Source organism: Eupeodes corollae, chromosome 3 (genome assembly GCF_945859685.1).
Source record: "Eupeodes corollae chromosome 3, idEupCoro1.1, whole genome shotgun sequence".
NCBI classification, from domain to species: Eukaryota; Metazoa; Arthropoda; class Insecta; order Diptera; family Syrphidae; genus Eupeodes; species Eupeodes corollae.
The window spans coordinates 30686122-30700632 of NC_079149.1; the positions used below are offsets into that span (position 1 = coordinate 30686122).

Here is a 14511-nt window from a genome sequence, read left to right on the forward strand (position 1 = left end):
CAAAAAAAAAAAACTTCCCATGTCTATAATAATAATGTCAAGGACGATATTGTCCTTGCCCGATGCTTTTTAAGGGACAACAAGATGATGCAAAAGAAACGAAAACGACTTTCTTAGGTTAATTAGACAACCATACTTACTACGACGACTATAGTAAGCTTTAAGGGCTCATTGTTGTTGCTTTTTTTGTTTGTCTTTTGTACCATTTTATCGTCCTGACCTTGTCCCTATAAACAAGATACTTTCTATACAATTAAGTTTTCAAAATAAGAAAAAAATAAGATTAACAAAAATAATAAATAAACGTTCTTATAAAAGTTTATTCTTTTTATTTTTTACATTCCAGACACTGACGAAGCTGAACAAAATATTTCAATCATCTTGAATGGCATTGAATCGGAATTGAAATTCACGATAGGACATCAAGATAACAAGGTAAGTTAACTTTTCACTTGTCTCTCCACTCTTGAGTTCTCAAGTCAAATAGAACTTCTAACTTTTCACACGAAGAAACAAAATTGGCTCCTTCTGCCTTTACCTTCACCTTCTATTCTACAACATAGTATAAGTCTTTTCTCTTCCCTTCAGTTCGGTTGGAAAACATTTAACTTCACCTTTTGATTGAGTGTTACAAAAAAAGAATGGAAATACACGTACGAATGAAGAATCATCCGACTGTAATACGAGAATCATTCTATTTTTATTTGGAATTTCGTTAAGGAAGAAAGGATACATGTATATTTGTATTTTTATTGCAATCCCACTTCTGAGCCAAGTGTAACAATGGAAAGATATTCGTTGCGTTGATGTTAAGGATGGATGGGATGTGTTTAAATGTTTCTTAGACCGCTTTAGATACACTCACCGAAGTGTTTATTAAGGCAGTTTTATTTGTTGCATTTTTATATATTTAAAGAAGGATTATTTTGTATTGTCTTTAAATTATACAACACTTGTTAGGTATCTGTTGAAATGCATTTTTACTGCCACTTTTGAAGCAGAATAAAGTGATGCGCTTTAGAAAAGGGAGAGCTTTTGAATAAAGGTGTTTGTCGGTGCAGTAACTGATAAAGACAGAATGTGTTAAAGCATTCAGTATTCGTGCAGTACGGCTAAAGAACGAAGCTCTGTATTTGACAATAAGACTGAAATTTGGGCGCATTGAGCATTCCTGGAGGAGCAAGTATTATGGTTGAATTCTTTACGACTGTGCTCAAGCGTTGAATACTAATATCAAGAGACTTAAACAAGTTGCAGGAACGCAGGTCATAAGATGAAAAGCATACTTTGGTCTTGGATGTATATAAATCTTTTAAAAAATAGCCAGATCAGAGGTGGAGAACAACTTATTGCATCACCTTGATTTAAGTGGCATTCATATTGGCCAAAGTGGTAAATAATGTTCAAACTACAGAAGAAAGCATTTAGTTTTCGACGCATTAAATTCTACTCGATTTGTGCCCCCCATTTAACAATGCTGTCAAAATCAAAATTGAAAGAGCTTATCATACCTATACATTGCCAAAGAAGATTCACATAAAAAGGGCAGAGTTTTCATTATAAAAACAAACATGGAAACGGTGGGTAATATGGTCAGCGAAGTACATAAGTTCAGAGAGGAGATCATTAACTAATTTGGAAAAGAGTGTAGGAGACAGAAAAGAGTCCTATGGCACACCAATTTTTATTTTGTGTTTTCAGACTTGCATCCTTCAAATAGGGACTACTTGAATTAAACGATACGAAAGGTTATTTCTAATTCACCGAAAAAGCGATTTGCCAAAACCGAAGCCAAGAATTTTCGCTAAGAGATCTTGCTTTCAAGCTTATTGATGATTAATGATAATAAATGTAGAAAACTTGCTCTATTGAACAAGGCATGAACCGTATAGTTCGTCGTTATATCTTCTCCTCTTATCTCCATCTATTCATACGGGAATAAAAATCACCCGAAGAATTTTTCTCTGCAATCATCCTAAGACGCTCTCATCTTTCTTTGACAGGGTCTAGGCCTCAACGCCATAAATGAGAACCGTTATGATGAGTGTCTTATAGATGGTGATTTTAGATACTCGAGAGAGGACTTTACTTCTCAATTGCCTTCCCTATAGATGCTGTCATATACGCGGCTTTAAAATCGATAAAGAGATGGTTTGTATCGATTTGAAGCTCCTGGGTTTTATCCAAGATCTGCCGTAGTGTGAATATTTGGTCGATAGTGGACTTTCCTGGTCTGAAGCCACACTGATAAAGACCAATCAGGTTGTTGACGAATGGCTTCAGACGTTCACATAATACGACAGAGAGGATCTTATACGCAATGTTAAGGAGACTGATGCCCCTGTAGTTGGCCCAGTTTAGAGGGTCTCTTTTCTTATGTATCGGGCACACTATGCTGAGATTCCACTCATCGGACATGCTTTCTTCCGACCATATTTTGCAGATGAATTGGTGCATGCTCCCTACCAAGTCATTGCCTGCTGCTTTGAATAGTTCGGAGGCGCTGCCGTCAGCTTCAGCTCCTTTGTTTGACTTACGTTTAGATATAGCTATCTTCACTTCGTCAAGGTCGGGTAGGCGGAATTGTTGATCTGCGTCGCCTAGGTTGAGGGATTCTATCTCCCTTACAGCGAAATTTGGTTCGTCTGGTACCCTTCAGTTCGTGGCTGGTACCCTTGGGAGGTTTTTTTTACCTTTTGGTAAAATTTACGAACCTCATTCCTGTTGTGACATCCCTCTATCTCCTCGATCGCGCGCTTCTCATGCTCTCTTTTTTTCCGTCTAAGAAGCCGGTGTTCCTCTCTCCTCTTCTGCTCGTAGAGCTCGCGAGTAGCTCTAGTCCTTTTGTGCCGCTCCGTTTTGTATACCTGTTGTTTCGCTGCGTGCGCTTTCCGCATTTGTCGTCAAACCAGGGGTTTCACTGTGGTGGCCGTGTAAAACCTTGCACTTCAGAGGCGGTATCTCTGATGGCTGCAAGGCAATTTTGCCACTGGTTTTCAATGCTTAATGCAGGCAGCATAGGACTTCTTAAGAGGTTATTAGAGACTCTATCGGAAAAGTACATAGCAATCTCTTACGATTGTAGCCGTCTAAGTCGAATATTCTGACAGTACTTCCTTGTTTTGGCTTGGATCGGGATATCCATAGCCGTACTTTGGCTACAACGTGGTAGTGGTCCGATTCAATGTTGGCTTCTCGAAATGTTCGGATATCCTGTATACTAGAGAAGTGTCGTGCGTCGTCTGGTTGAAGGTTGATTGATCAGGAGATTTTTATGTCCCCTCGTGGATATTGAGATGTATGAACAGCGTTCTGGCTACCAGAACGTCTCGCCCCGCAGCGAAATCGATCAGCCTGAATCCGTTGTCGGAGGTGGTGTCGTGCAGGCTGTATCTCCCTATTATGCCACCAAAGATGTCTTCTCTTCCTAACTTGGAATTCAAATCTTCTAATACAATTTTAATATCATAGCCAGGGCACTGCTCATAACTCTTGTCCAAGAGCTCGAAGAATATGTCTTTGGTGTCTTCATCTTTCTCCGCTTTTGGGGCATGCGCGTATATGAAGCTTATGTTGGCGAATTTAGCCTTGATGCGGATTGTCGTGATACGCTCGCTCAAACTGTTGAAACTCAAGACTTTTTGCCTGAGTCTAGTTCCAACAACAAATTCAGTAGCAGTCGCCGTAGTATATATCGCAGTGTTTTAGTTTGCGTCTGCCCGGTCCATCCCATAGCACTTCTTGGATGGCGGTAATATCTGCCTTGCAGCAGTTTAGTGCTTCCGCTAGTTGTTTGGCTGCACGTGGTCTGGGGACCTAACATTTCACGTTCAGATCCGAAGTTCGTTGTCCTTATTTCGTTTGCGTGGATTGTCAACAGTGACTTCGTCCGTATCCGAGGCTTTTTGGTGCTTCGCAACTAAGGTATTTTGTTACGTGGCCAGGAAGTCACCCGACGGCACAACCCCTAAACTGGAGGGCCAGATCCATAGTATAACTCCAAGGACGGGGAGCCGGATAAACCGCTCCTTACAGGCCTGGACTCCGAATATGTCGAAGAAGCCCTATAAGGTGTTCACTAAGTAATTCAAACTTACTGAAACTGTAGACGCCAACGTTGATTCCATCTCGAGAATTCATCCGCTGCCGTCCGTCCTCTTAGAACTCTTAGAACTTGCCTAAATAAATGGTGAAGGATCACTGATGATTTGGGGAAACGTAAGTTATAAGGGAACTACTCTTATTTGCTTCGTAACCTCAAAAAGGGATCACCTTCATAGCAGCCAACTAATTCATGACAAGAATTACTCTTCGCGGACTTGTCAATTTTTCGCCAAAGGCTCTATCCGTGGGAAAGAACTTTAGGTGGCATAGGAAGGGATTGAACAAAAGACCTGTGACATACGCACTTACCATCACATTAAGGGTTCTACTTCTCATTAGACAAGTTAAATCGTAATTGGAGCAATTGGGACCGTATGTCATCAATAATGCACCAAATATTCCCTGCCAATGCGTAAAACGTTTCGGGCTCATCTGCGTAGACAAACAACTTCACATAATTCCTCGAAAAATAGTTCAGTCTCTAATAAGTCGAAATAATGTGCTCATCAAAAGTTTTCCCCTATAAATTGATTGTTCCTTTCCGTCGCAAACACAAATATTATATTGGTGATACATTTTGCACAATTTTCAACCATAGTTCAGAAGTGACAGCTGTCAAAATAACAAAGTCTGGAAAAAGAAATTGGGCAGATTCTGAAGATATAAAGGACATGAAAGTAAGGCAAGTTTCTAGTATCTGATAAGCCAGCTTTACTTGAAAGTTGACTGGAAAGTTAGTCAAGAAAGAAAAATCTCCATAACTATCAAGTCAAGTTTACTTATGTCAAAATGACAGCTGATCACAGTTTTTCTTTCAACTGAAAGCTGAACTTTATTACTCTTTGATTTATTTTTTTGTCTGCACAATTTCTTAATGTTTTGTGTAAAAATGTTCCTTGTCAAATTTAAAAAGGAATAAGTTATGTATATTTCTTAGGACTTGTAGCTTGCCAAAGGAGAGTGTTTTGTTAATAATAATGTTTTTGGTAGTTTTTGCATTATCAACTAAAGTTAGAGTTAAGTGAAGTAAAGTTCTAAATTCATGACACCTGAAAACCCGTTCAAAAAATGCAGTTGACTGCAAATGAAGTCCCTTATGTTGAAACTGAACCTGACCCATGCTGCGATTAATCGTCTATCGAAAGCTAAAAAATTCCTGTAGTCTGAAAAAGACATCATATTCAATTCACAGGCTTTAAGTTCCGACTAATCTCCAAAAGTTTTTAAACATGGCCTCTAGTTTAAGAATGCTAAAAAATTAAACCATGCAATTCAAGAGGATTGTAAGAAGATTATTACTTCGAATAAGAATAGTTAAAAACTAAAAATTAAATTTTAGCCGAGAAAGAACAGTTGGGGCCGTATGTCAATATCTTGCAATTCTAGAAAGCAAACGAAACTGAGCATAAATCAAGTGTTCAAGTTGTCAATTAGAAGAACTCCGAAAAAGTACTGCCAGATTAAAAACCACACTTCTAAAATAAAACCCTTTTTAAAAACAATTTTTAAGTTAATTTGTTTTTATATTAAATTAATTAAGTTCTAGAATTTAAGACTTTAATATCAAAAGTGTCTTCTTGGAATTTATATTGTTGTTAAATTTTTCATTAAAACATCTTAAAATGTTATTTATTTATAATTATTTTGGTGGGTGTACCAATAAAAAAGAATAATTGAAGTTCAAATTTATAAACTTCTAAAGAGCTTAATCTTGAAGCGCCGATTACATTGCTTTAAAGAAAGAGCAAAACAAGAAACCTTTTAAGGAAAATAATCTTATAAAGACTCGTGTATCTATTTTTCAGCCAAAGAATTAGGTTATCTTCCTGAGTTGATTATGATGGCATTGCTGTTTTTAAAATGACTTTCAGACATTCAATCTCTTTAACGTTGATGTTTTGATGGGAAGTGTAATTATTTTAAGTTCTTTAATCAAAGAAATGGCTTTCACGAAAAAGTCAGACACAAAATGCAGAAAAGCACAAATAATAATTTATTAAAACTTTTTGTTCGTGGAAAACAATGCAGTTCTTAATCTTTTTTTTCGGTTGAGTGAATCGCTCAAAATTTCATGTTGTTGATTTTCATCCTTGAACCTTAAAATAAGCGCCATTTTTAACAAACATATTAACATTAGTTCTAATCCAACGAATAGAGAAATTTAATATTTAATTGCATCCAATTAGGGAAATGCCTGGGTTATTGTGCAAATACAGCACACATCTCCCCTGATCAAATGCAACGGAGGTACTTTAAATGCTTAGCTAAGCTGCCAAAAGTTCAACCATAAAAACGCAACCAAACTCCTGATGCATAATGCTGCTTCTGATGGCTGTTCAGTGCTCAGTGTTCTGGCATTTGCTGCTAAAAAGTCTGTCGAAAAAAAATTTCACCTGGCTAACAAGTTGATTTGCACAATTTGTGCATCACCAACCATCATCAGCCACTATCCCTCCAAAAATTCTAGTTAGGTTTAGAATCGGCCTTAAGCTGTACGATATGGCTTTTCGAAAATTCTCTCTCCATATCCTAAAACCTGCAATCTGCAACCTACAAGTCATCATAATAATTATGGTTCGCAATTTGTATGAATTTAAACCGCGTACATGTGGTTTTGTTTGTTCTGACTTTGGGTTTTTTTTGTGTTTCTACCTTCAATGCTCCAACTACGACTTCCTGACAGAAACATTTTACCTTCTCCGGTTATGAAGAGATAAAATTTCAATGACCAAGTTTATCTTTCCCAGGAACCCTTGCATACATTTATTTCAGCGAAGCCTGAGCAGTGCGCATAAGTGTGTATCGGTGAGTTTGGGTCTGGATTTAGGTCTGGGAATGTGGACTGGGATCTGGAATCTGGGTTGGTCCCGATGATGGTTGACGGTACGGTGCTGTGCCACAAAAACACAACTGACAAGGACAACACAGATTCCAGATTCCAAACAAAACACAAAAGGATGTCAAATATTATGCGTAAACGTGAGAGGTATTGCTTTTGTTGTTGGTTAACGTCCATAATAAAAGGTTAAATAATTTATTTAAGAATTTCGAACGAAAGGATTTACATAAATTTTAACTGGATTTTTGTGTTTTGTTTATTTTTTTTATTTTTTGGTGGGGAATAAGAGTGCAGCGCAGTGAGGAAACAAAAATTAAGATAAATTGAGAAAATGAATAAGCTCGGGAAAACAAAACAAAAATTACCATCTGTCATGTGTGTGGAAAAAACTCATCAGCAGAAACAAGATGATTTTTAAAATTGCAATGATGAAGTTTTATGGAAATCAAAATATTAAATTTTTCGTATGTTTATGAGAAAAAACGTAATAAAGGGTGGGCCAAACACAATTTTCTTTAAGAAAATATAATAAAATAAGTAAATTTAGTTGTTTTCTATATACATAAAGGGTTTTTTAATAAGAACTTGAAAACTTTTGTTTTTTTAAAGAACACGCAAGGAATTTGAAATACTTCAAAAAATTTACTAAGGGCTTGAAGTTAAATCAAAGCAATTTTGAATCAAACTCTCTTTCGTTTATGTGGTCGACGCTGTCAGGGCCGACATTTTTGGTGGAGTAATGTTTCATGATTTTTGGTGAGTCATGAAGCAAATGTGAATTTTTGCTCGACCAATTATTTTGTTTTTTGACGAACAAATTGTTTATCCACATTCGAGTAGTACAGCTAAAAAATAAATCTCTGTACTTCATAAAACGGCCGAAAATGGCCTAAAGGATAAACTCGGGTATTACATTTAAATTGTTTGAGGGGAGGAATGCAACTGGCTATTTCACTAGAGCATAGTCCATTAAAATAACGGTTAAAAAGGGTGAGACAAGGAACTTTTCGTCGTTGTTCAAGTGAAGTCAACGAGTTGATGATGTTAAAATCACCAATCATTTTAAAAGCTCTTCTTTAAATACTGTCCAAGATGCTCAAATAAGTTACTGGAGCACCAGCCCAGAGCAGAGATTTATAGATTGTATAGACAGATTAGAGGGAGAGACAAAATTCTTGCATCGTCTCAAAAAAGACATCTTACGGCCTTTTTGGCGACATCGTGAATGTGATCACTGCACGAAATATGGTTGCTGATGGACATTCCAAGGATGTCTAGATTTTTAGTTTCATTGAAAGATAGTGGCAAGGAGGGTATATCTCGATTTAACGATACAATTCTGTTACAGTCGGAACCTAATGTGCTTATCATATTTTGTTGTTGCTGTTCCACATTCGAAGAAGAGGGATGTAAGTCCAAAAACGAATATGGAAAGCTAAGAGTACTACCGTCAGCGAACAAATGTATGAAATTAGATGTTGTAGACAGGAGATCATTAATAAAAATGGTAAAGAGTGTTTGATATAGGATAGAACCCTGGGGCACACCAGCATTTACTTTGTGGTTTTCAGACATGAATCCATTCAATACAACTTGTATTGAACGATTCAAATTACTAATCCAATGAAGGAGGAATTCATGAAAACCGAAAGCACGCATTTTCGATACGAGAGCGAATATCAAGTGCAATAATCTTACTTTCTCCAAAATCATGTAAAGATTTGTTTCACTGTTCAGTTAGATTAACCATGGGATCACCAGTGGACCTATTGCTACGAAAGCCATACTGTCGGTCATTAAGAAGCTTCCGTTACTCAAGATATTTCTTAAGCTGATAATTAATCAGCGTTCGGCTTTTTTTTGGGATTGGCTGAACAAATGCAGTTTTCCAACTACTCGGAACGAGCCCAGAAGAATAGGATAGATGGAAAAGCTTACGCAGTGGTTTTGCTAGCGTGGAAGAACACCACTTCAGAATAATAGCGGGGAAACCATCTGGGCCAGCGGGTTTATGAATGTTGAGATCTTTAAGAACTCTCGCCACAGTTCGAGTACGAAAAAAGATTGGTCCCAAAGAATCATTTACGTGTTCAAGAACTGGGGGAGTCATGACACTATCTGGTAAGGTGGAATTTTCGGCGAACTGCCTTGCAAATAAGTTGGGTTTATCAATAGAGCTAACTGAAGGAGTGTCATTGACAACAAGCATAGAAGTCGAGGAAGAGTAAGAATTAATCATGTTTTTTTACAAATGACCAAAAATTCTTACTGCCTTTGGGACATTGCAGTATTTTCGCGTAATATTTGGTCATGTAAAAATTTGGTTCTTCGAATAAAGGCGTTGCAGACCCTCTTGGCTTGCTTTACCCTTTTCCGGTTTTCCTCAGTTGGGTTGGCTTTAAAACACCGGAAGCTCACCTCTTTCTCTTTGATAAACTGTTTGCAGCTCGTTTAACCATGTTTTTAATACTTTTAGCCCTATTCGGGATAAAGGTTTCCATTCCCAGATGAATCATACTACAAATCATATCTGCATTGGAGTCTACGACGAATACATTATTAAGACCGTCCCAATTGGCTTTCTCGTACTGCTAAACGGTTCTCTTTTGAGCTCTTTCTTTAACTGAAGAGTTTTGACACGAGAAATTTGCTGATATGATGCTGTGGTCCGATAAGCTTAGAGGCGTCAATACACTGATTGTGTATTTATCAGGATCAGAAGTGAGAAACAAGTCAAGTGTGTCATGAAAAGTGCTTTCTCAAATTTGCCGTTCGGATTCGGCTTAAAACTGTAGGTCCTTTCCATCCCTGACAACAGTACTCATACACAGGAATGGTTGAAAGTTGTCAGTCACTAGGCCCTAGTTCTCAAACGGACTGTTGCGCCAACCAATTTATTTAATTTAAGCATCGGAATCTTCACCTACTTGGGTTTCACTCAATGCCAAAACTTTTATCACTAAAGATGATTTTGCAATGAAATTAATCATCTTGACTTATTTTCTCCACTGCCCAGTAGGAGAAAGAACGTCACTTCAAATGATCCATCGGCCTAAATTCTCGAGTTAGATTGTTCTTCTATGGAGATAAACCAAGAACCTTAAACAAAATACACAATTATATTTTTTGAGCGATGCTTAATTCTTGAGAAAGCCGTGGCATTGACTAATTTGGATCGTTTGCTCTGGACTGCTGAACGGCTATATTTTCTACACTTTGACCAACCAGTTTATCAACATCACACAATTATTATGAATACTCAAACAATTCAACGAAAATTGTTGTAGCCTCTCTGCTAGAGCGAGAATTACTACCAACAATTTGAGTTCCCGCTCTTAAAGTTGCGGTCATTGTTCCAAATTTGGGTAAAACTTATGTACTTAATGAAGGAAATGTTGAAATTGCTGAATAAATTGACATTGACAGTTTGATGACAAGTGAAAGATTGCGTTCACAACTTAAATTTAAAAGTTGTCAAGTCAGTATTGAAAACTCCTCGATATGATGTTTTCATTAGTAAAAGCAACATTTTCTCATTAAATATGGAATGTAACATTCTTCTAGTGGCTTCCTCAGCTTCTTTGCAATAGTTCATTCTATCAATTAATTTTTCCAAGAACTTGTTGATGGTTTTGGGCTGTAGTCTTAAGTGCTTGAATAATTTTCAGTTACAAAAAAGTGACCTCTGTAAAGCACATCGCTTACAAAAGCTTTGCTCCTAGTCTCATTATTTTTGAAGATTAATGGTCACTCTCTGTGGACGCTTCTCAACAATCACATGAAGATTTTTGACATTGTAGTCGAGATGAAAATGTCATCATCATTATCATCGGCTTGACAACCAGGATCTGGTCCTGGTCCCATATAACAAGTCTCTCTATTTATTTTGATTACGAGACAACGGAAGCCAGTTGCAAGCTTCAAGACTTCGGGTATCTTGATCTTTGTCGCCTATCAAAAAATGTACTCCAAAGGACTTCCCGAACTGGTTAATTTTTGTGATAATATCAGCTTTGAGGCACATTACGTATACAGTTCTTAACTTCAGCGTCTCCGGAATCGTTCTCCCTTAAATAAGAGGCCAACAATTCTCTGCAAGACCTTTCTCTCAAGCGCGACTAAGAGGTCGAAATGTGTTTTTCTAAGCACTCCTTCCTCGGATCCTTTGTGAATGTTGGTAGAATCATTGTGCTGTACAGTAGCAGCTTAGAAATGATGGTAAGGTTTCTGCATTTGAAAAGCTTTAACAGACGGAAGTAAGTTCTGTTGGCTCTAAGAATCCGCCAGCCTATATCTCCTTCTATGTTGTTATCGGTTGGCATATTGCCCCAAGGAATTTTAAGGATTGTACTACTTTAAATTCATGGTCTGCTACATTGATTGTTTGATCAATCGTTCTTCTAGCAATCAACGCCAAGATGTGCTTCATCTTCACTAATGTGCAGCCCCAGAGTTTGTTCAACTCGATCTGGATGAAGGAATTGTGTACAGCTTTGTTCTTGAATTTTTGATTATTGTTGGTTTTGAAAAATGTTTCTTCTATCAATTAATTATTTGTTTATATTATTTTTTTAAATATTTCAATCTTACACTTGCCCTTGAAAGGTTGAAAAAGTTTCGTTATTACTACTTTTATTTTAATTTACTACACTATACGTTGACACTTTTTATTTTAATTGACAGATGTGACAGGTAACAAAAAACATTTATCTGAAAATGACAAATGACATGTTGACAAATAACTAGTACAATTTTGTATTGTAATTTTCTAAGAAAAACGTGACTGTCATATTTTTAGATTTTAAAAAAAAATTTTCATAGAAATTAAGTGTTCCAGAATGTTTCTGAATTTTCCCTAACATATGTACTTTATGTACGAGTATATTCTTCACCTGCAGATTTCTTTTCATGAAGGAACAATTTAAGTATTAACAAATAAGTACGTGGCATAATTGTATAGATGATAATTGTGACAAGAGCTATTAGTTAACGTCAAATATTGACAGCAAAGTGACAGGTTATGTTGAATTGCTCAATGATATAATATTCCTACAGTTTATATTTCTACGTTCTAAGGAATTTCATTTGTACTTTCAAGTGTGTAAGCAAAATGTTTCATTATTATAATGAAAGTTCGGAGAATATAGAATTTATTGGTTTCGATTTCTCAATTATTTTGAAATAAAAAGATCTCACACTTTAGTGACATCTTTTAGTTTTTTTTCAATAGAAATACAACATTTATTACATCTATCCCTGTCTTCAACAACAGCCCTACGAAAACATGGAACATGATGTGTGATCAAATTTATTTCAACGACAAAAATGAAAATGAAAAAGAGTCTTAGAAAAATACGAATACAGCCACTACAATATTTTATGGAACAATTTTAAAGAATTTTGATAATCAATGTCTAAAAAATAAATGATTTTTTTTTTTATATTGAATCACATGTTATGCTTAGAATTGAGACGCATGTACTTGAAAGTAATTAAAAATACGCTCTACCTCTTACTTTTTAAGAAGGCTAATTACAACTTAGTGTGTGTGTGTAATTATCAGTACTTGGTAATTTTTAAGTACGAATACAGCGTCTAATTTCTTAAGTAGTGAAATAAAATAGAACTAAGTAAAAATCCCAATTCTGCTATGTACCTATTATTTTCAAGTACAAGTAATACCACTTAAAATAGAGAAAGTTCCAAAGAATTGTAGTCGTACTTATTTGATATGTAAACTGGTCTGCTTGATTAATACTTTCAAATTCTCTAACTTCTTAACCGTTGTTGTACTTGCGAGGAAATTTCAAATGACGTTTCTTTCAAAAATTATGAAGTACTACTCGTAGCTGGTTTACCTGGCTTCACGCGGGAGGTATTCAACTATTTAATATAAAAAAATGAGGATAAAAACGTTACTATTTTCTTATATCATACCTTTTTTGTTTATTAATTTATATTTTATCTCTGTACATATTTCTATTACGGTTATACTACTTCTTTGTAAACCATATTTTTTGTTCTTTGGTGAGGTGCATAAACATACACGCGGAGCTGACACGTTAGCAAGCAACATAAAATTGACCGTAAGTAGGATTTGTCATGTCAAGGCCTGCACCCATCAGTGTCTGTCCCTGTGCTATATTCATAGACATAGCAAAACAAAGCTTTATAGAAAATTGTACTAGTTTAAATTCGAACGGATATTTGTTTGTAATCATCGGTATTCTGGGAATAAAAACGAATTGACCTTGAGCTGGAAAGCCGAAAAGAACTTCAGCTTCAATCACGTTCATCTGCATAGTTACCATCCGTAATCTAGTACCATTACATAATTTCTGTGCATTTAAATTCCTCATAAGTATTATTGGAGCCCCAATTTTCAAGTCCAGTTTATATGAAGGAAGTCCTGATGTATTCAAATAATTCAAAAATTCAATTGGAATATCAATAGCCTGGGTGAACTACGGCCTCACCCTTCACAACTTCTCCATCTAGCTCAGTCCCTAGCTTGATGTCTCCAGTTTCGCGCTCCAAGTTGGTTGAGGTCACCTTCCACTTGTGCGCGCCACCTGATCCGCGGTCTTCCTCTACTGTCTTGTGGGTGTGGATTTGAACACTTTCCGGACCGGAGCATTGGTTTCCATGCGCTCTACGTGACCCAGCCATCTTAGTCCTTGGACAATTACCCTTCTGGCTAAGTCTTCGTCGCTGTACAGCCCGTACAGCTCGTCATTCCATCATCTCCTCCACTCCCCTTCGATGCATAGGGAACCGTAGATCACCCGAGGAACTTTTCTCTCGACCCGACCCAAGGTGCTTGCATCCGCTTTTGTCATAGTCCATGCTTCTGCACCGTATAGCAGGACCTGGATGATAAGGGTCTTATATAGTGACACTTTGGTCCCTCGAGAGAGGACTTTACCACTCAATTGCTTTTTTAGCCTGAAGAAACAGCGGTTAGCAAGAGTTATTCTGCGTTTGATCTCAGCGCTGGTGTTGTTTTCAGCGTTTACAGCGGAGCCTAGGTAGACGAAGTAATTGACTAATTCAAAGTTACGTCTGTCGATGATGACCAAGACGTCGATGTTGTATCTCTTTTCTTGACGACAGCATATACTTTGGTTTTGTCCTCCTTAAACGTTAAACCCATTTTTGCCACCTCTGCCTCAATACTCACAAAAGCCCCATTGACATCACGCTGAGTTCTTCTGATGTCAATGTCATCAGCATATGCTAGTAATTGGACAGACTTTTGAAAGATAGTGCCTCTAGTGTTGACGTGTTAACTCTGCACTATTCTTTCCAGCACGATGTTAAAAAAATCACATGACAGCCCATCACCTTGTCTAAAACCTTTTTTGACATCGAAAGGTTCTATTAAGTTGTTTCCAACCTTTATGGAGCAGCGTGAATTATACATGATCATCCTGCACTAACGGACGAATTCGGCAGGGATGCTAAACGTAGACATGGCTCTATACAACTCGTCCCTGTTGATGCTGTCATATGCAGCCTTGAAATCGATGAAAAGATGGTGGGTGTCGATTTGGTGTTCTTGGGTTTTT

The 14511-nt window shown here is 37.0% G+C and overlaps 1 protein-coding gene across 3 annotated transcripts in view; it reads left to right on the forward strand.

Moving 5' to 3' along the window:
* LOC129950273 (GTP-binding protein RAD) overlaps positions 1 to 14511 on the forward strand; it is a 214682-nt gene that overhangs the window by 143312 nt on the left and 56859 nt on the right. For all 3 annotated transcript variants that reach the window (XM_056062156.1, XM_056062157.1, XM_056062158.1), the window contains exon 6: positions 347 to 435. In XM_056062156.1, the coding sequence (XP_055918131.1) occupies positions 347 to 435 (89 nt within the window). The remainder of the gene's footprint in view (positions 1 to 346; positions 436 to 14511) is intronic.